Below are 18,844 nucleotides of genomic sequence, written 5' to 3'. Positions count from 1 at the left end.
AGATACAGTCCATAACTTTCATGGCATTATGTCAGTGAAATGAAATTTAAATAGGCCTAGCTGACATGTTTGAAGTCCTGGGGTTGGTATTTCTAAATATAATGAATATTAAAATATTGTATTATATAAAAGCACTGTCTAAAACGTAAAGTAATAATACCACAAGTAAAAAGACAAAGAGTTTTTAAACAATAACACTGGCATAATTGAAAAAATAATAATTGCAGTTAAAAACGCTTGAAGTGTCTCGACGGCCGAGAGCCAATCATATTGAGCCGTGCTTGGTTGCTAGACAACGAGTCGGCCAATTAGCATGCTGTTTGGTCTGCGTGCAGTGGTGTGTACTGTCATTTAGACCGACATGGATTAAGGGGCTGCCGTGTCGTGAAGCAAGGAGCGATTGGGAAATACAATTGCAAACTGCAACATTTAAGTAAGTGCTGGAAAGATTTTTCTAATCTTTTATTTGTGAAGTAAACGTTTTAAACGTCTGCTTCCGTAACTAGTCAACTTGTTTGGCTAAGATAGCCGTCCGGCTTCAATGTCAGATTGTTTTCAGGTTGGAGGAGGGGTGGGGGACTTAGGTTTGGTTAGTCTAGTCTGTTGTGTAAAGAAGATAAATAACCTTTGATTTGTTTTATTTTCTTATGAATAAAACACGATTTGGACGGTGTCTTGAAATAGCTAGCTAACGTTAGTTAACACCTTATTCACATTATTTAAATGTGTTCCAGGCTATTCCACTGTTATCTGTATGTAGCTTACAGTAAGTGAAGGTAAAATAATGTGACACAACCAGCATTTGTTTTACTTACCTGTCAGAAGCTTATGTAGAAGTAATTTAACTTTATTGATATGCTGTGCTCAGTGTTTTTACAACCTTTTCTGCACAGTCCCAGCAATGAGAGAGTTGCTGAGATGTTAAAGTACACTGACATGACATAAGTTACATTATTCTTCTTACTGCACTAAGGTAACTTGAAATGGACTGCAGAGACATTGTGACATTTTACAAACCTAGGATATTTGAATACATGTTTACTAGATACACCTAACGTTACTTAAAAACAATACAATCTAATACAACAATTCTACAATAAATCCTACAGAAAGATTTGTAATGTTCAGTTTTTAAGTGTTTAAGAGAGGTGTGGTTTAACTTTATGGTGCTGTTGAACTGTGTTGCGTTAATGTTGTACTGAGGGCTGTTTCTACTTTTTTTCCCCAACTCACAAACAAGGGGTGACAAAATAGACTACTAAAAACTGAACATTATAACCTTTCTTTAAGGTCGGGTTTATTGTGAGGCTACCACCCCTCATAGTTTAAAATCTGTTTTAATATGCCATTCAAATATTATTATCATAAATCCGAGGGACCACAACCCTTAAAAACTGCTTGGTAAATCCTTACGTAGAGACTTGACACTGTAAAAAAGTTTGACTAAAGAGTTAAAGGTTAACACTTGTTGAGTAGTCAGTCTAAGCAGGGTCTAGTCTTGTTAAGCTTAGTGGCTGTAGGCTTGCCATCTGTCTCGCGAGGCTGATTAAGTGTCACTGAAACCAAAGGGTAGCTCCCCTGAGTTGATGTCTAACCACAGCCTTTTTTCATGACTAAAAATCTATGAAAAATTAAATTCACGAAGTGTTCTTTATAAAACAGATATTCAGTTTTTAAAAGCAGCTTCTACTCATGTTCTAGTTGTTATCCCAGGATGAGGTATTGTACGTGATACTTAAAAGGTCTGTGATATCCGTATACAGTATGTTGGCATTACTCCTATAGGAGGAAAAATGTTTTCATAGTTTTTGTTTCTGATTGTGTGGTTCTGCAGATAAATCACCCCATTGTCTGTCTGGGATTAGTCTGATCAGCTGTTGATAAGAGCATTGAGATAAGATGCAGGCCTGGTCCCAACCGGCAACCTGTTAAATACGCCTGCATTGACCAGAACAACAGCAACAACAAGATCAGCACAGCAATCGTTAAGACTATTTAAATAAACACACATTTTAATGTAGGATTGTAATGTATACGATAGCTGCGAGTACACTATGTGATCACTTCTCATTGCCTGTGACGGACAAATTAATCAGCCTGTGTGAACCTGCTGCCCTCAACTTATTTAGATTGCTGCGTGTTTCCAGCCCTCACCGCTACATGTTTACTTCCATTGCTGTGTAATCCAGACTGTGTTGAATTGGCACTTCTAATCTGACCTTCCTATTTCAGGAGCAGAGTGCGTAGGTGGATCTTGTGGTGAGCTTTGTGCATCTTGCACATGTAGTTGATGATCTAGACACGTAGCCTGAAGGCTGCACTGCAACAATGCCAGAATCCTCCCTGGGTGAGTTCAGATTTTCACATCTTTGAAGACAAATACGCACTGTGAATGAGACACGTTGAGCAGTTGTCTGTTGTACTCAAGAGCTGTTAAGAAAAATATTATTTCATTATCACCCTTACACATCTAAGAAACGGTACAATATTTGTAATATGATTTTGACTTTAAGTCATGTATTTATGTTGTGAATCCTCTTTACTGAAGTACAGTGCTGCTGTGTTCTGGCCTCAGCAGTTGTGTGTAGGTTACTATATAATTTTGTGCTCTGTATCAAACAGTAAGTTAGGAACAGATTAAACTAACAAAGACAGCAGATGGGTGCTATTATTGGATTCTGTGCCAAACGTTACCTCAGTTCCTTGTGTCTTCCTTTTCTAATCAAGCATTATCCTGTATATATGTATATGTATCTGACAGACATTTTTCTCCCCTGAAGTCAAGGACATTTGCAGCAGTTCTGTTGAATGTAGAACATCCCCCTTGAGGCAATTTAGCCAATCACCGCTGCCACTGCACAGAAAGCCCTACATGCTCAGTACCTTCTGCACAGAGAACAACGTGCAAGAATGTTTATCGCACATCAGTCAGGTCAGTAACCTCTGTCTTTGATGTATTATTAGCACAGTTTTTGTTTTTGATGATTTGTAAATGCTCGTGCCCAGTGGCCTAAGACATGTACAATATGACTACGTTGTCCTGGGTTGAGTCTGGCTGGTCCTCCATATCCTCTGCTGTATGTCATGTTCTTCCTTTATTCTCCCTTTTTACAGGAGGTGTCATCTCTTGGCCTCCCACCAGTTTGGACAGAGTCGGGCAGCTCAGAGATGAACGTCGTGGCTGTGCTGAATTGCATGTATGACCTGATTCAGCTGCACCACAGGGGCCTCCGAACCCTGGAAAACATGGAAGTGGAGCAACTTAAGTCCAGCAGCAATGTCAACTTCCTGCAGCTCACCAGCACCAGACTAAAAGTACAGTAACATTTAAATCAAGTGATTCCTCCATATTAGTATTGTATTCAGATGAAAATATAAATAACTAGTCAAATGTGAAAGCAAATCTAACCACCTCAGGAGTTGCTTGTCAATACTGGAAATATTATCTCCCATATTAAATGCTCATGTCCATGTCAATGTTATTCTGTTATCATAGGAGCAGCTTGAACAGTCCAAAAGAGAAAACATGGGACTCCTTGAGCGAGAACGGCAGCTACAGCTTAAAGTCAAGAGTTTGCAAAACTGCCTGAAAAATGAGAAAGAAGAGGTAATTTCTTTATTATTACAAAGCTGAGTGAATCCACAGACAGTTCTATTTTGTCTCAGGTGGATAATCATAACCCTTTTAACATTTTCTTGTTTTATTCCCCCCTGCCAGGTGCAAAAACTTCAGAACATAATTTCAAGTCGGGCCAGCCAGTACAATCATGAGATGAAAAGGAAAGAAAGAGAATTTAACAAACTGAAAGAGCGCTTGAATCAACTTCTGGTTGACAAAAAGGAAAAGAAACAAGGTTAAATTCAGCCCCATCGTTTGCCTTAATGTCTAACATTTGAAATTAAACCATTTTTAGACTCTTTAATTTCTCATTTTCTTCATTTGTCTTTCTTGCTTTCAGCCATTGATGTATTAAACAGCATTGGAAGAGCAGATGGAAAGAGAAGTCTTTGGAAAACTGAAAAGACAGAGGCGAAGTAAGTTCACTTCTTATGTTTCTTTTTGTCTACCTTGTCTCTGAAGACTTATTTGTATAATAAAAAATGCAGGAACACAGGAAAAAGAAATAAACGGCATTATCTGAGAAAGTACTACTCATCCTACTTTTGCGTCAGTTCTCAAACAAGTTGCACATCAGCTCCTTTGCCAGTTATCTAGGTGACACAGATTTATTTTAGGAACATAGGTTTCAAACATAGGCGGCACTGCTGAGTCCAGTATGTTACTGTGGTTTTAAGGAATGTACACAAGATGAATCATATTATAAAAATATATGATTGTCTCTCTCATCCCAAGGCATGAGGGGGAGATGTACAAGACTCTACTGAGTGACTATGACACCCGACAAAGGGAGTTGCTGCTGGAAAATGCAGAGTTGAAAAAAGTGTTGCAGCAGATGAAAAAGGACATAGTGTCCATTCTGAGTTCAAGGAAGCCACTGCTGAAAGGAGACAAACATCAAGACGATGGCATACAGGTAGGACAAGTTTTCTCTGCTTTAACATTCAGCAATAGAACGAGAGATACTTCTTTTTAACTGCAGAGTAGTTGTTTCCAAGTCACTGCTCTCACCTGTTACCAAGGGTCATTAAACCCCTTTTTCCCTTTTTGTTCCCACTATTTAAGTTTAGTGGAAAGATACCTAAAAACATCGATTGCAAAATGGCTCATTAAGTAGACAAACCACGGCTGAAATGTATCACAGCTTGATTGACAGCTGATAATAATACTTATGCCTGCTATTTAGTCTTTCAGACATGTTTACCAGATGTTCTACCAATAGATTGAAAAACATTTTCATTGTCATTGGCAGGCTGACTCAGAGGAGGAAGAAGAAGTGTTTGATTCCAGTAAAGAACGCGTAGAGCTGTATTGTGTTCATGCCCGGGAGAAGCTCACCAACAGTATTCGCCTCCAGTGGAGAAGACTCAAGAGCCACGTTGAAAGACTGGACAGCCAAGGTAGTCATCATGCAGCCTACTGTCACTGTTTGACCTTGATACACAAAGGAATGTAACTTTGTTTCATGTAAGAAGTCTCAAAAGAGAAATATTATCCCTTGTTTTTGTACTCTTGATGTGTCAAAAGAGATTAAAGTCATAAAACAAGGAACAATGAAAAGGAAAACTGTCAGAGTAACCAAAGGATGCTTACTTTATATACTGACGCCACTGGTCTGACCACGGGTAATGTGCTGTCTGTTATTTGGTCAGTTCCCTCTGTTAAAAGAAAAATCTGAACAACAACTAATAAATACAAAGACTGACTGTCCAATGGCATTCAAGACTGGATCCTTACTTCCTGTTAAAATCAATACATAGAAGATTGATGTAAACATAATTGTTAAATGAGATTTTCTGTTTTTTTCAGCATCCTTGGCTCAGATGGGCGAGAGTAAAAACACTGATGCTGTTTCCAGAGAGACTCATGAGGAGGAGATGGACAGATTGAAGCTGGAGATTCAGCAGTGCAAAGACTTTATTCAAACACAACAGCAGCTCCTGCAGGTAAGACTGAATTTACTTTGACATCTTAGCCATAAAGCTCCCTGGAGAGGTCATGTTCATTAGTAGCCAGGGGCAAGAGTCAAAGTCAGAGTGAGTGCCATACAACTCAATAATCAATTTTGAGTAGGAGTTGAAGGGTTTTACATTGTAAATCGATAGTTTTAAATATGAGTTGAATTCTATCATTTTCTCTCATACTTGATCATTTTGGCTTTAACTCATTGTTTACTGAGCATTTAAATTGAAACCTTGTTTGCAGGTTGGAGGGAAGATACTGTATTTTGTTTGCTTGCAGTACTTAACACTTCTTTCACTCTAGCTGAACAAAGCATTCCTGTTTCTTTTCTTTTTCTTGTAGCAGCAGCTGAGCTCTCCGTGTGATGAGGAGACAGTATCCCTGCTGAGTGACTGCTACATGCTGCAGGAGAAAGAGCGCCTCAGAGAGGAGTGGAAGACCCTAGAGGAACAGAGAAAGATCTTTGAAAGGGAGAGGAAGAACTTCACTGAGGCAGCTATAAGACTTAGCCATGAGGTGATTTACTGTATGAGACACCTTTTTTTCAACTTTTGCTCTGTGAGCCAAGATGACTTGTTTATATCTGTGTGCCCACTTAAAGTTTAAAAAGTTTGTTTTTGAGATGACATCTGGTTTACTTGCAGAGGAAGGCCTTCGAGGAGGATCGAGCAACATGGCTCAAACACCAGTTTTTAAACTTGAGTCCATTTGCTGACTCAAAGAAACCCCCGATGTCAAAGTCTAAAAGTGCCTTTTTAATATGTGAGTGTGTACTGCTTCACAATGTGCTGGCCCAGTTCACCCTTGTCTTGATATTAGAATCTTCCAGAATTATTTGTTGAATAATAATCATACTCAATAAACCAAATGATAATGAAACTCACAGGTAATCAATAGTCTGAACAATGTGCTGATCATTCTTTTATGTGATGGAATTTAATTTAACTGAACTTTTACTTTTTTACTTATTTGAGTTACAGTATGGAGTTTATATTACAATTAGTTTGTTGTTTTTATTTTTATTAATCAACAAGTCAGTTTCCTGACACGGATCAAAAAAGTTTTATCTTATCTTTGCAGCTGAAACGAAGGTGAGTGCAGGGTCGGCTCCAGAAAATCTCACCAGATGCCCATCTAACACAACCTCCTCCACACCCAGATGTGTCCCACTCACATCACCATCAACAGCCGACCTGCATCGCACACTTTGCCTTATCCAAGAAAACAGGTAAAGTGTCTGTATTCGCACAGTGATTTGTGAAATAATACAAATTATGACATGATGCACATGTAAATGAATGCTCCTATTGTGTATCCCAGACCGACTCTTTGTCAAATTTGATTTACAGCTCAACCAAACCAAAGAGAAAGGCTGAACATGCTGGAGAGTCAAGCTTCTTTTTTAATGGAAATGTTCCCGTTCAGCACAAAGAGTGGAACGACAGCGAAGACCACAGCAGACACACACTCACAAAGGAAAAGAACAGCTCTATATGAAACCAAAAACTTTCATCATTTGAATCAGAATTATTGTTAATGTCCATTAATTATGGATTATTTGTGGTATTTCAGAAATACACCTGAATTGTAAATGCCAAACAAATGCAGATAGACTGTAAAATAATTAAATAGCTGTTAACAGTTGAAGCCAAACTGGTTAGCTGCTGGTGTTCTGTGCTCTGTGTAAGTGAGAGAAAATCTGTAATCTGTTTCTTTTTTAATATCTTAATGTATTTATTTATTTATGTGCTACTGTAACTCTTGTTTGGGCTGTCAGACCTCATGTCTAGGATCTTAGTCCAAGGCTAGTATTTTTTGGCAATGTAAGCGTGCCACAAAAGATCCCATATCCCGGTAATGAGATGTTGGCTGGCCCTTGTTAATGGTCACTGTGGTACCTAAATCGTGCTGTTTATATCACAGCTTTTCAGCTTCTGTTATCATGTTAAATATGTTAACAATGTTTAAATGTAGATTCAATGCTGCTGTTTCACTAAATGCAAAAAGAAACTGGGTATGTATGTTTCTATAGTTTAACACAGAAATGTGTTTAACAACATTGTTTTTTAATAACTGTTCACACATTAGTAGCAGGTCATATATGATGATGTAGTTAAATAGGAACAAAGGCTGTAAAATTGAACAAATTACATACTGTGTAGTGGAACTCTGCACTAAGGTTAGACCACTCTGATGTCAATATGAATGTAAATTCCTCTCATAATTTTTTTAATGTGTTTATTCTAGTGGCTTTATATTGAGAGAATTTGTACCACAGGAACGTGACATGATGTATTGTAGACAATCTTCTATTCTTGAAACATTCATTACACATTCTTGAAACACAAGTTTCTTGTCATTTGACCCCTTATTGACCTCTATTGGAAACAATTTCATTGTAGTGAAGTCGCCATAATTGAACCAACTTTAAGAAAACTTGTTTTGAGATGAAATTTATTTAAAATGAATTAAATAAATTACACATGATTTAAGTAATAATTTTTTGATTAGGCACACTGAGCAGTGCAGCTGCAGGCAAGGTGGGCTTCTGCTGTTTCCCTCAGATCGACGCTGTTGTCGTAGATGCTTCTCACACTTTCGGTAAGATTCAAGTCAGAATCTACACAAGTGAAAGGAGAAAAATAAAGGACTGTGTCATTTTTGCCCACATTTTCATATTGTGTGCCTTGAACCAGCTGTGATTTCGTGCACACTCACCAGCAGGCAGGCAGTGGAAGCCAACAGTGACGGCTGTGGTCTTCACAGGGAAGCAGCCGGGCAGACAGCGCAGCACGGGCTCAACAGAGTAGCATCTAGATTCCTGGCCTTCGATGTTTACCTGCTTCTCCAGCTGTACAGATTCAAGCTTCATGCGGCACTCTGTAGGAGAAAGGTGTTTGTAGGCGAGTCTCTGAGGGATTCAGTGCATCATTATGTTTTTTTAAATACTTGCATTAACCAAACGCAGTGATGTAACAATTGTGTTAGAAAAGGGTGGAAACATTTATCTGAAAAAGGATGTTGCTGTAAAAGTATAAACACAATGAACCTTGCGTCTCACCAGTGGTGTCCCTGCAGCTCTCAGCTGGCAGAACCCAGGAATGAGCATAACTGACTGCGTTCTTGGTCAAGCGTCCGTTGGGTGTGCGGTACTCCTGTCTGACTTCCCCATCAGCCTTTCCACAGAGTCCACAGGTCTGTCCCTTCATCCAGTCCACAACTTGAACCTGCAAGGCAAAATCAAATGAGACATTACAGACGATCAATATACAGTATCTGTTGAAATAGCTCTCGAAGGTTGTCATTTCAATTTAATATATAATCTTAAATTGTCTATAATTAATGTTATAGTTACCTTCCATGAGTTCCTGTCAAAGTAAACTTCATGAAGACCCAGGCTGGGAGCGAACACAGAGATACCTTCACCATTTGGCCTGATCTGGATTTTAGCTGTAAGAACAAAACAAAAGGATCATAGTAATTTATTTCAAGCCAGTTTAGATACATTACATGCAAATACTTTCATAAGGTTTGGGTATTGGAACCATAATGTGTAGTTTGCAGTGGTAAATTACATGTTATTACTTAAGTGTAAAATTTTGATGGTGGGATGAATGTGTATAGAAACCTGTGGGATGCTGGTATGGCAGGTTGTTGATTGGTATTTCCATTCCATTGACCTTTACAATCACGTCAGTGTTCTTCGGGTACAGGTCAATATCGCTACAAGTCCAGAAATTAAAATGTCATTTAGTTTTGTCCGCTTGTGGATGAAAACCACAGCTTCTTTCTTGTTTTTAATAGACACTCACATGTCAGCAATTTTCACATTGATATGGTTCTGTTTGATGTTATCCTTCTTCAGCAGAACCATGAATTTAATCTCATCGGTGCAATCCTGTGCCAGAACTTGGTAGCAAGACAACGGCATTTCGTTCTTGTATCTCCTGTTGTTGAATGTGGTCAGTGTTTCCTTGCTGAAGCTACATTCGGCTGTGAAGACAAAAACAAAAGTTTTATTCTCTGGAAGATAACTGCCAACATTTATGTTAAACAGTATGGTCCACATAAGATCTATTACCTGCGCCAGCCTTGGCAAACAAGTAGTGGACTTTATCAGCAAGGCCATCGAATGGAGTGAGACCCTTGATTTCAACAAGTGGCAGAGCGATAGGAAGATGCAGAGCCAGCTTATAGACAGTATGCTGTAGACAGAATAATTCACATAAATGAAAGAAAAACAGTAAAAAATAAACATGGCTTCATATTTTGGGAGAACTACTTAATTATTCATACTGTTGGTGTTTTCCAAATTAAGTCAAGGGTCCTGTCAGATGTGGCAACCACTGTAAGTGAGAGCTGATTGGCGCTGTTTTGATCCTTTCCTTGAATCAAGCCAGCCAGCATGGAAGCAGGAATGTAGTCATACACCCTGTAAAATAATTTCCAGACATGAGACATTTTATATTGTCTATATTGCATGCGAGCAGGCTAAGGACATGCGAAGTTAAGTTTCATACCTCTGTGCATAGTGTTTAAGTGCAGAAGGTAGTTCAGTCCAGGCCATTCTGAGGCGAGCTGCAGGGCTTGGACCAACAAGACCAGTCTCGGCTGTGATCATGGTGTCATACTGCTTGCATTCTGCTCCCCAGCCAATTTTAGCCTATTCAGAGACAGTAGATGTGACAAGATGGCAGCTGATTATAACAGTAGCCTTTTTATATTATATCCTAAGATCCATGGCATAAGCAAGACGGTGTCTTACTGTGACTTTGTGCTTGCTAAGCAGAGCTCCATCAGCACAAAGCTTCCAGTTGTTATCAGCAGCCAAGGCAGCCAGAATAATCTGAAGTCTGGTGGTAGGTCTGTCCAAGTAGACTGCCAGTTGGTATCCCAACAACTTCTTGTCAGCTCTGATAGCACGGACGATGATTGCAAAGGTAGGAGCTACTTCGTTGCCAAGGAATTTGTTCTGTGGAAACAGAATCATGGTTAATGCATCTGAGTACACCAACAAACCCATAAATAAAAATGTATTTAACATGACCGAGATTCACCTGTCTCCGGATGGCTTCAAAGCTTGAGGCACTGCTTCTGCTCCTGGAAAGTGCTGCTGAGGTTACTTGGGAGGAGAGAACCTACAACAATAATATATGGCCACCATGAAAAAGCTGCAACACAAGTTAACATGTTCAAACTGTACAATACATTTTCATTATGTGAAGCACCACCTAAACGTACCTCCTTCTTGTGATTCTTCTGGAACTTGTGGCGATAAATCACTCTCTATTTAGAAAAATATTTAGTCAGATTCCACGCTTACTGAGATATGTAGATACATAAACATTATTCCATGCAAAGTCACAAAACAATCTTTACTTGTTTACCTTTGAAAGTTGAGCTCTGGAGGAGGAACTTGAGCTAGCACCGAAGAGCGATGCAAGGCTAGATGCAGAGCTGGATCTGTTCACAGACCTGGAGGAGCTGCTTCTGCTGCTGCTGGAAGAAGACCTGGAGCTCAGGCTTGAGCGAGAGCTCCTGGAGCTAGATGAGGAGGATGAGGTGCTATTCTTCAGACCAGGAGCAAGGATTTTCTTAAGCTTCATCAAGATTGGTCTTCCCTCAATTATTTCTTCTTCGCTCAGATTGATCTGTTTAATGAGCTTCTCTGCAGCCTTTGGTCCAACTTGAACCTCTATCTCCAGACTTTCAATGGCTTCCCCTTCAACTGAAAATGTCATTAAATAATGTCATTAATAATTGCTTTGTGTACACTTCTTCTACAAAATGTATTGGGTTCCTAGTACTTACTTGGTTTGAGAGAAAGAGCAACAGAGTGTCTTCCAGCCAGTTTGTACAGGGCAATGTCACTGATGAAAACAGCATTTTCAGTGGCGATCTTGAAACAGCCCTTGAGTCCAATGGCAATGGCTTTAGCACAGTACTTCTTCTCAAACTGAGCTGCTTTGGATTTTATAATGGGCTTGATTGCCACATCTTCATGAATGATCTCTGAGGATTGTGACTGTGAAAATAATTAATTATATTGTAAATGTAGATACTGTGGTAGTAATCTCAAAAGACAATGTTTAAAGCTCACCCAACTATCAGCAACCGATGGAGAAATCTTAGATGTGAGAATCTCCCTTGAGATGGTCTGCAAGATTTTGGCAGGGATGATAGGAGTGATTCTTGCAGCAGCAAGATCCTCAATATTTCTTGCCACAGCAACAGTCTCAACACTGTTGACAGAAAAATAACTTTAAGCAGGCTCCAAAGATAAATATTTAAAGTGACAGAAGTTTCATCTTTTTAAAATGTCAGCCTTACTGCACAGCTGCAACATGTTCAGGCACAGAAACAGGCAAAGCTTCGATCTTAAAGTGGCCCTCGTTGATGTTAAGTCTTGCTGTGATTTTGGCGGGCACAATGGAGTTGAGTTTAGCTCTTGATAGCAGGGCAGCCTGGAGTATGGCGGTGTTTACTCCCATCGCAGCAAATGTGTTCACAGCAATGCTAGAGGGAGAGGGCATTTGTATGTTACATTTAATGATATGATACATTTCCCCCTCATCTTTTATTTTATTGTCAGGTGTTGTTCCTACCTTGGTCTTATCTCAGTCTCAAACTGAATGTCTGTCTTCAGAAGATGAGCAAAATGGAAGTTTTCTGGAAGAGCTGGTGTTGTGGTGGCCCTGACTAAGAGAACAAATAAATCCATGCATCATTTAGTATAATACTTGTAATGCCCTTGGTTCCACTATTAGATTATATTGAAGTCAAGCACACTATTTTCTTTTTTCTTTGGAAAAGCAATGTGACAGTGATAGACATTTGCAAAGAATGTATTTAGTATAGATGATAATATTAGGCTTTAGAAGATATATTTAAGGTATATATCAGGATTTACAAATGAATGTTTTCAAGTACATCATGATGGTTCAGCACCTTTTTTGATCATGTAAACTACATTAGAGGGATAAGTGGAACTATAACAAGCGAATCTGTGGATGTTTTCTAGTTGCTGCTTACCCTGGACAGCTGCGGCAGCCACTGCAGCAGTATACAGACTGAGTTCCATTGGAAGACCAGCAGCAGTAGGTATGATACGCCTCACCTCAGTGGCCAGCAGAGGTTTAACAAAGTGGAAGGAAGCACCAGACAGCAGTGATTTGAGGGCATTCCTTCCAACTGTCTGAACAGAGGGACCAGTGGCGAGCTGTAGAACAGGATTTATAATCACATGTTGTCCCGCAAAAAATTGTGATTAACCGTTTGTTAATAAATTGATCTTGAAGTTGACAGATAGTAATTTGAATCATACCGCAATGGCCTGATCAATCAAGGCTTTGTCAATGTTTGCAAAGGCAATTTCTTGTCCGAAGAATTTGACATAGACGGAGGCCAGAGGTGTGCTGCTGGGCAGAGACCTCAACTCAGACAGCTGTTGAAAGAGGAAACACACAATGCAATCAATAGCCTGCACATTTACCATGTGCCATTTTATGCTATTATATCCTTATATTTGCGACTTCCTGGTGTTGAATTGCTTACAGCCTTAATGACACGCTTCATCTTGGTCATCCTGTCAGCATTGTCAATAAGTGCAGGGTTTTTCAGAAGAGCCTCTTGGAGTCCTTCAGTTCTTACTCCAACCTAGGAAAAATTCAACATGTTAAAAACATTCATTTAAAATGAATGGTTATAGGAATGGTAATTGATAAGACTGTATTGATACCAATGACATACTGATTCCTGAAAAAAAGTTGTTCCTACACAGGCTTTCTTAGTCTAAGAAAAAGTCTGTTTCTAGCAGTGTAGAGTTTGACATTTTTGTTTTGCAATGCACAACTGTCAGAAAACACTTCCCAGCATTGATAAAGGAATTGATAAGCTCTGAGGCATACAATTATGATGGATCAGACAATTTGGAACCGGTTCTCAACTGGAACTGGTTCTCGATTACCATCCTTATGGTTGAATACTTAAAAAATAATGGGGAGGTTCTTTCTCTTCTTTTACCTCAAGAACATCGGCAGCAGCTCCAGCAAGGTATGCGCTGGTCTTAGCCACAATAGATCTGGGCAGAATGGTGGCGGCATCATTGATGTAGAAAGCACTGGCAGCAGCACCAAGCATCAAGGGACCTAAAAGATTTTGATGAGATGCAGTTGGTTGATGCTACAGAAAAAAATAAACTTTAGGCAACTTATACTAGATGTGACATTGGCTTAACTGTTATAGATATCCACGTGGATGGCCTTGCTGAAACGGAAGCTCAGTCTGTTCAGCTTTGGGCTCAGGATTTTGATGGCAACGTTGCAAGCTGAAGCACTGCAATGAAAACATAAAAGAGCTGAGTAAGCAGACATCAGGAGATGGACTTGATGATGAATGGGAATCAGAGAGTGCTCTTACACTGAGGCATGGATAGCAGCGGTGCTCCTTGTCAGGGACTTCATGTGAGAATAAGTGAAGCTTGCTACCTGCAGATTCTCTTCTGTCTTCACAATGTTGGCAAGAGTTGTCACCAAACCCATTGCAGGCCTTGTCTCAAACAGCACAATGCTTGCGAGCATACGGAGCTCTGGGTGAAGAGCCTTGTCCATGTAGAGCTGAAGAGCCAATTCCTGGATCTAATGTACAAGAGAAAGCCAACTCAGCATGGAGTTATATGAAAAACTAGAAAAGAAAAAGCTTGAAATACTCTTTGGTGTTAAAAATGTACCATTCTAGGTTCTTTCTTTGCAATATTCCTTAAGGCCATGATGGCATTAGCATGGACTTTTATGGGCAAAGATGCAGCTGCAGTGCCATGTATGGGCAGGATCTTTGTAATCGGCTTAAGGCTAGTAGCCTGGCCAGCATTACCCAGAACCTTCACGAGCAGGATGATATCCTGGATCTCATCTTTAGCAACAGCCTCTGCAAGGAGGTCCTGGATGGGCTGTTGGGGAATATGAGAAATTAAAATCTAATTTTCTCATCCAGAAATTTGCCTCAGAGTTTGAAATAATATGAAAAGAACAAGGTTTGATCACCCTTATGAGCTCTGCAGGGCAGACAGCCAGCTCAACACAGTGTTTTGAAATCATGGTCCCATAGCCAAGGAGGACGATCTCACGCAAAACAGGGCTTTCCACTATTTTGCTGTTGATTGCCAGAGCCTAGAAGAGAGAAACAATCAGGAATGTGTCATATCTCTATTCTTATTACTGACAGAATAACTTGTTTTGTGGTTTACCCACCTCAACCAGCTTGATGGCCTCAGTGTTTGCTGTCACCATATGAATGGATGCAATCAAAGCCTGAGCTACTTCAGCAAAAGTCAGGTCATCAACCAGGAATTTCTCCTTGATGAATCTCAGAGCAACAGGAGTTCCAATGGCAGGGATGGAATCCAAGATCCACTGTCTGAAAGATGGAAATGGATTGAGTGAACCTGTATACAATATACATATATCTTTACATCTTATTCAAACGTTCAAATACTCTAAGTCACCTGAAGGCGGGTTTCAGTCTGTATTGGCTCCAGAGCATTTCCAGATCTTCAAAGCGGGCTGCACGCAGGAGCTGAATAAGTTCCAAAAACTTCAGAGGGGCATCCTCATGGACTCTCTCCACATTGTTGGTAACCAGGTGATTTAGAATCTCTACAATCTAAGAATACAAAATTTAAGGGAAAGTCACTTAACATAGTAAAGATTCACATATTTTTCATCACTTCACTGATCTTTTAAAGCAGTCTGAGATTATACCTGGGCCTGTACATTGTGGATCTTGATGAGATGAATGGGTGTTTGAAGAAGCTCAGTGGAAAATTCGTACTTTAGAGATCCACGGTGAAGATACTGGGCTTGGATTGGTACAATAGGGGCTCTCTGAATTTCAAGGAACACCAAGGATTGCCTTGAAAGTAATACGAAAAAGGTTAATCTGCTGCTCCAATAAATTCAAAACTGAGATTGTAACATTATCAGTCTCTATCGACGTACTTGGTCTGCATCTGAGCAGCTCCATTCATCTCAGTAAAAGGTGAGAACTGGATCAGCTCATCGACAGCTGCCTCCAGGATCAGGATGCCGCTAGCAACTGGCTTCAAGATGTAGTTGTATGCTGTGGCTCCTCTCAGGTTCTTTGAATCCTGTGAAGATGAACCACATAGTTTTTAAATGTGCAATATTCTCTACTTTTGTAGATGTATGCATGACACAAAATGGGTCTGAACCTACCTGCTGGCACTTTGCACATTTCTCAGTGTATGCCAACCCCAAGTCCTTCATGATCTTTTCCTGACAGTGGTTCAGATCTCTGGTCTTTGTCAAAAGGATGCGTTCAGCCTTGTCGTCTTCAGTGATGGCATAGAGGGTCTTGCACACACCCTGAGCTCCGGCCTAATGAGAAAAGCATACATTTACTAGGGAGATTCAACTTCTTGTAATGGATTTTTAATCAGTACTGGAGGATCTTTGACAAACCTCCTGCAGCTCGTAGACATTCTGTGTCTTCTTGATGTTGAGCTGAAGGACATTCAGGATACCTCTGTAAACATTGAGCACCATTGTTGAAATTCCCTCCGGGGCGGACATTTTTCCAACAACACCATTGGCATACTCAAACTTGATGGGAATCATGAGCTGAGCTGCCAAGGCTGAAGTCAGTTTGGTTGCTGGAACTAAAGGATCCTTTGGCCAGATGCCACTGTACTCAAAGAGCTCAGGTTCAACAAGCTGGAGTGTAAAAATAAGATTTATTAGTGGGCAGTTTGCATTTAGATAGAAGATTGTTTCTTGAACATGATTTTGATCTTTACCTTAAGCATATATATATTTTGGGCTGCGGCACTGATGAGAACTTTGCTGCTGACTTTGAGCCCGGCTTTTGCCAAACCTTCCTCTGGCAGACCGCCCAGGAGGAGTGCCTCATACTTGTACACGTAGGTTTTACCGGCAGCAAACTCAGGAGCTGTAAGAATAATTTTACACTTAAACTATTTGAGTTATATATGACACCATATTAATTATGAAATAGAAAGATTTTAAATGTTGCAATGCATTGTTTATCTAATTATTTATGGGTTTCTATACATTGTTTGGAGAAATGGAAACTGTCCTTTAAGATTACAGTATAATCTTATACAAAGTAGTGAACTTACCAAGGTTATGCGGTTGCCCCGCTGAAATGAAATTGAAAAAAGAAAAATCCATCAAGTAAGTTTTGAAACTATTAAATCTAGTTTTAAACATTTTAGCTTTTTTTATTACGTTGGAAAAAATGCAGTGCAATTCTATTCTACTGTAAATAATATAATGTAAAAAATAAAAAAAGTGAAAGTGAGAAATGTTAAATGTGAAATAATTTAGTTTTCACTTTAAATTAACTAGATCTAATTGGAAAATATTGAGATTTGTCTCATAAATGTTTCCAGTGTACCCATTATAAAGCTGTAGTTTCTCTTATACTGACCATTTTTTGTCTCTTCCTTCTCATAGCAATGATAGATTGCATTCACTGTCTTTTTTACAGACCTTAAGCTTGCAATACAAGTAAAGTAGTCTGACTTTAAAAGTAGGATCAACCAGTTAGCACTACAGCATAAAAGCATAATTTTTGCTACAGGTACCTAATAAGAGTAAACAGATGTAATTTCCATTACATCTAAATAAAAGTTTAAAAATTAAGTTAAAATGCTTTGTAATATTTAGTAAAAACAGACTAAAAAGTAATACAGAAACCACTTAAAAATCTAGCTAGTAGTCTTTCTAATAATCTTTTTTTGCATTATTTTAAGAAAGAACAAATATAAAGTAATTTGCGGTGTCTGATAAGTCACATTTTTCAAACAGAAATCATACTCACCCACAAGGGCCAGAGTCAGAGCAAGCGCAACAGCTCTCATGGCAGAAGGGGTTGTGAAAGTGTGCAGTCACAGGCTGCCTTTTAAAGGTAAACTTCAGCTGACAAAGTCCAACAAGGATGTCATGAAGATATGATACGGTCCCCGGTCTGTTTGATAAATACACACTATTAGATAGATAGGTTATTTCTTCTTTTAGATTGAAACAAACTTTGGGTTTGGTTTGGGGAGGACAACAGGGTTTGTTTTAATGGATGAAAAGTTAGGGTCACCTGACCTTGATCTCCTCAGATTTGTCAAGTCAGCATCGTGTCAATCAGTGTGTGCTGTTTCTCACAATTCATTGTATAATAATACATCAAAAGAAAACGCTGTTTTCCTGTAATAGTCCTTACTTTGTTTGAGGATATTGCCTTTGTTGGCAGCAGCTCTATGTGCTCTTATTTGCAAATATGTAGTTCTTATTTGACATAGAAAATAAGGAGTTAAACTGAGTAAAACCCTTTTCTTTAGAAAAAAAAAAAAAAGTTTTCACTGACCCAAAGATTATAAGACCTCAACACATTTTAATTAAAGGGGAAAATGAATAACAAGTTATTTATTTAACTGAAGGGAAAATTGATTCAGTTAACTTTTACTGTATTCAATTTAATTGCATAAAATGTTATTTATATAGTGCCAAATCATTGCAGAAGTTATCTCAGGAGACTTTTCATATAGAGCAGGTCTAGTGTTCCTTATAAAATTATTTACAGAGACCCAACACTGACACTTGTAGGTGTTGGCCTGGATATTTTTATTCCCACATTCACAACTGTGATATAAACACATTTTATGAATGTCTGATTTCTCTTCATCATATTATTTAAATGCAGTTTCAAAGTTTACACAAGAGGGCACCATGACTATGGCTGTTTGCTCACTTTATTTGTTGTGGTCAGGGTGACCACTGATGTCATGTCATTTCTGTCTCACAGTGTAACACAGCGAAGTGGAATGGAGGTGTTATTAGATTGTATGTGTAGAAAAATGTTAACCTTGTTCAGTGTTCGAAAATTGTCTAGTCCTTTAAAATGGCCACCAAGCTATAGAATCCTTAATTGACCTGTGTTTCAATAAAACTCTGTAGTCCAAATTTGTTGTTTCACCTATTTACGATGAAACTACAGTGTAGAACTATTTATCATTGGCAAATTATTAACAAATATTTATCTTTTGTATGAATGGCTCTAACAGTTATTGACTAATGCTGGCTAAACTATTCATTTTAATTTTATTTCCCAAAAAAGTCCTCAAGATAACTTGATGCTAAGAAAACATTAAGTTATATACATGTACATATATAGAAAGGATTAATCATTTAAAACGTACTGTCAAATTAATCCACAGCAAAATACTGTTAGATC

At 38.9% G+C, this 18,844-nt stretch overlaps 2 protein-coding genes across 6 annotated transcripts; one reads left to right on the top strand and one right to left on the bottom strand.

Moving 5' to 3' along the window:
• The first annotated feature begins 330 nt into the window (after positions 1–330).
• On the top strand, positions 331–7,929 carry LOC127350193 (afadin- and alpha-actinin-binding protein-like). Of its 2 annotated transcripts, none has more exons than XM_051376556.1 (14): positions 331–433; positions 2,233–2,347; positions 2,781–2,932; positions 3,115–3,315; positions 3,497–3,607; positions 3,719–3,854; positions 3,960–4,035; positions 4,355–4,535; positions 4,872–5,019; positions 5,429–5,565; positions 5,927–6,097; positions 6,226–6,343; positions 6,662–6,809; positions 6,931–7,929. In XM_051376556.1, the coding sequence occupies exons 2-14, from the start codon at positions 2,329–2,331 to the stop codon at positions 7,076–7,078; spliced, it is 1,746 nt and encodes a 581-aa protein (XP_051232516.1). In that variant the 5' UTR covers positions 331–433; positions 2,233–2,328; the 3' UTR covers positions 7,079–7,929. The 2 variants fall into 2 exon arrangements, with proteins under 2 accessions (XP_051232516.1, XP_051232515.1); XM_051376555.1 differs by having other exon boundaries at positions 5,924–6,097.
• An 88-nt stretch (positions 7,930–8,017) lies between these two features.
• LOC127350190 (vitellogenin) lies at positions 8,018–17,489 on the bottom strand. 4 transcript variants are annotated; one of them, XM_051376553.1, is made up of 34 exons: positions 17,441–17,489; positions 16,737–16,757; positions 16,395–16,546; positions 16,060–16,311; positions 15,814–15,975; positions 15,577–15,725; positions 15,340–15,490; positions 15,084–15,241; positions 14,830–14,995; positions 14,623–14,748; positions 14,310–14,528; positions 14,000–14,217; positions 13,818–13,915; positions 13,604–13,728; positions 13,136–13,237; positions 12,906–13,025; positions 12,614–12,800; positions 12,187–12,280; positions 11,912–12,097; positions 11,682–11,823; positions 11,393–11,606; positions 10,969–11,309; positions 10,823–10,867; positions 10,639–10,719; positions 10,347–10,553; positions 10,102–10,244; positions 9,878–10,013; positions 9,663–9,786; positions 9,394–9,574; positions 9,210–9,304; positions 8,937–9,031; positions 8,643–8,808; positions 8,300–8,461; positions 8,018–8,201 (listed from the first exon to the last, which is right to left on the bottom strand). In XM_051376553.1, the coding sequence occupies exons 1-34, from the start codon at positions 17,478–17,480 to the stop codon at positions 8,089–8,091; spliced, it is 4,971 nt and encodes a 1,656-aa protein (XP_051232513.1). In that variant the 5' UTR covers positions 17,481–17,489; the 3' UTR covers positions 8,018–8,088. The 4 variants fall into 4 exon arrangements, with proteins under 4 accessions (XP_051232513.1, XP_051232512.1, XP_051232510.1 ...); XM_051376552.1 differs by having other exon boundaries at positions 8,631–8,808; positions 17,441–17,480; XM_051376550.1 differs by lacking the exon at positions 17,441–17,489 and having other exon boundaries at positions 8,631–8,808; positions 16,737–16,863.
• Between the last annotated feature and the right edge of the window lie 1,355 nt (positions 17,490–18,844).

The sequence above is a fragment of the Dicentrarchus labrax genome, unplaced genomic scaffold, assembly GCF_905237075.1.
Source record: "Dicentrarchus labrax unplaced genomic scaffold, dlabrax2021, whole genome shotgun sequence".
In the NCBI taxonomy this organism is placed as follows: domain Eukaryota; kingdom Metazoa; phylum Chordata; class Actinopteri; family Moronidae; genus Dicentrarchus; species Dicentrarchus labrax.
Note: the sequence above shows the minus strand (reverse complement) of the source record. Positions and strands in the feature narration are given on the sequence as shown.

Bases quoted from the DNA above. Each gene is read 5' to 3' on its own strand.
- LOC127350190 (XM_051376550.1), bottom strand. From the start codon at position 16,827: ATGTTTAAAACTAGATTTAATAGTTTCAAAACTTACTTGATGGATTTT. The intron at 14,749-14,829 runs GTGGGTAAACCA...TCTCTCTTCTAG, and splicing joins AGGCCATCAAGCTGGTTGAG to GCTCTGGCAATCAACAGCAA. The intron at 10,554-10,638 runs GTGAATCTCGGT...CTGTTTCCACAG, and splicing joins TTGAAGCCATCCGGAGACAG to AACAAATTCCTTGGCAACGA.
- LOC127350193 (XM_051376555.1), top strand. The intron at 3,855-3,959 runs GTTAAATTCAGC...TCTTGCTTTCAG, and splicing joins CAAAAAGGAAAAGAAACAAG to CCATTGATGTATTAAACAGC. The intron at 4,036-4,354 runs GTAAGTTCACTT...TCTCATCCCAAG, and splicing joins ACTGAAAAGACAGAGGCGAA to GCATGAGGGGGAGATGTACA.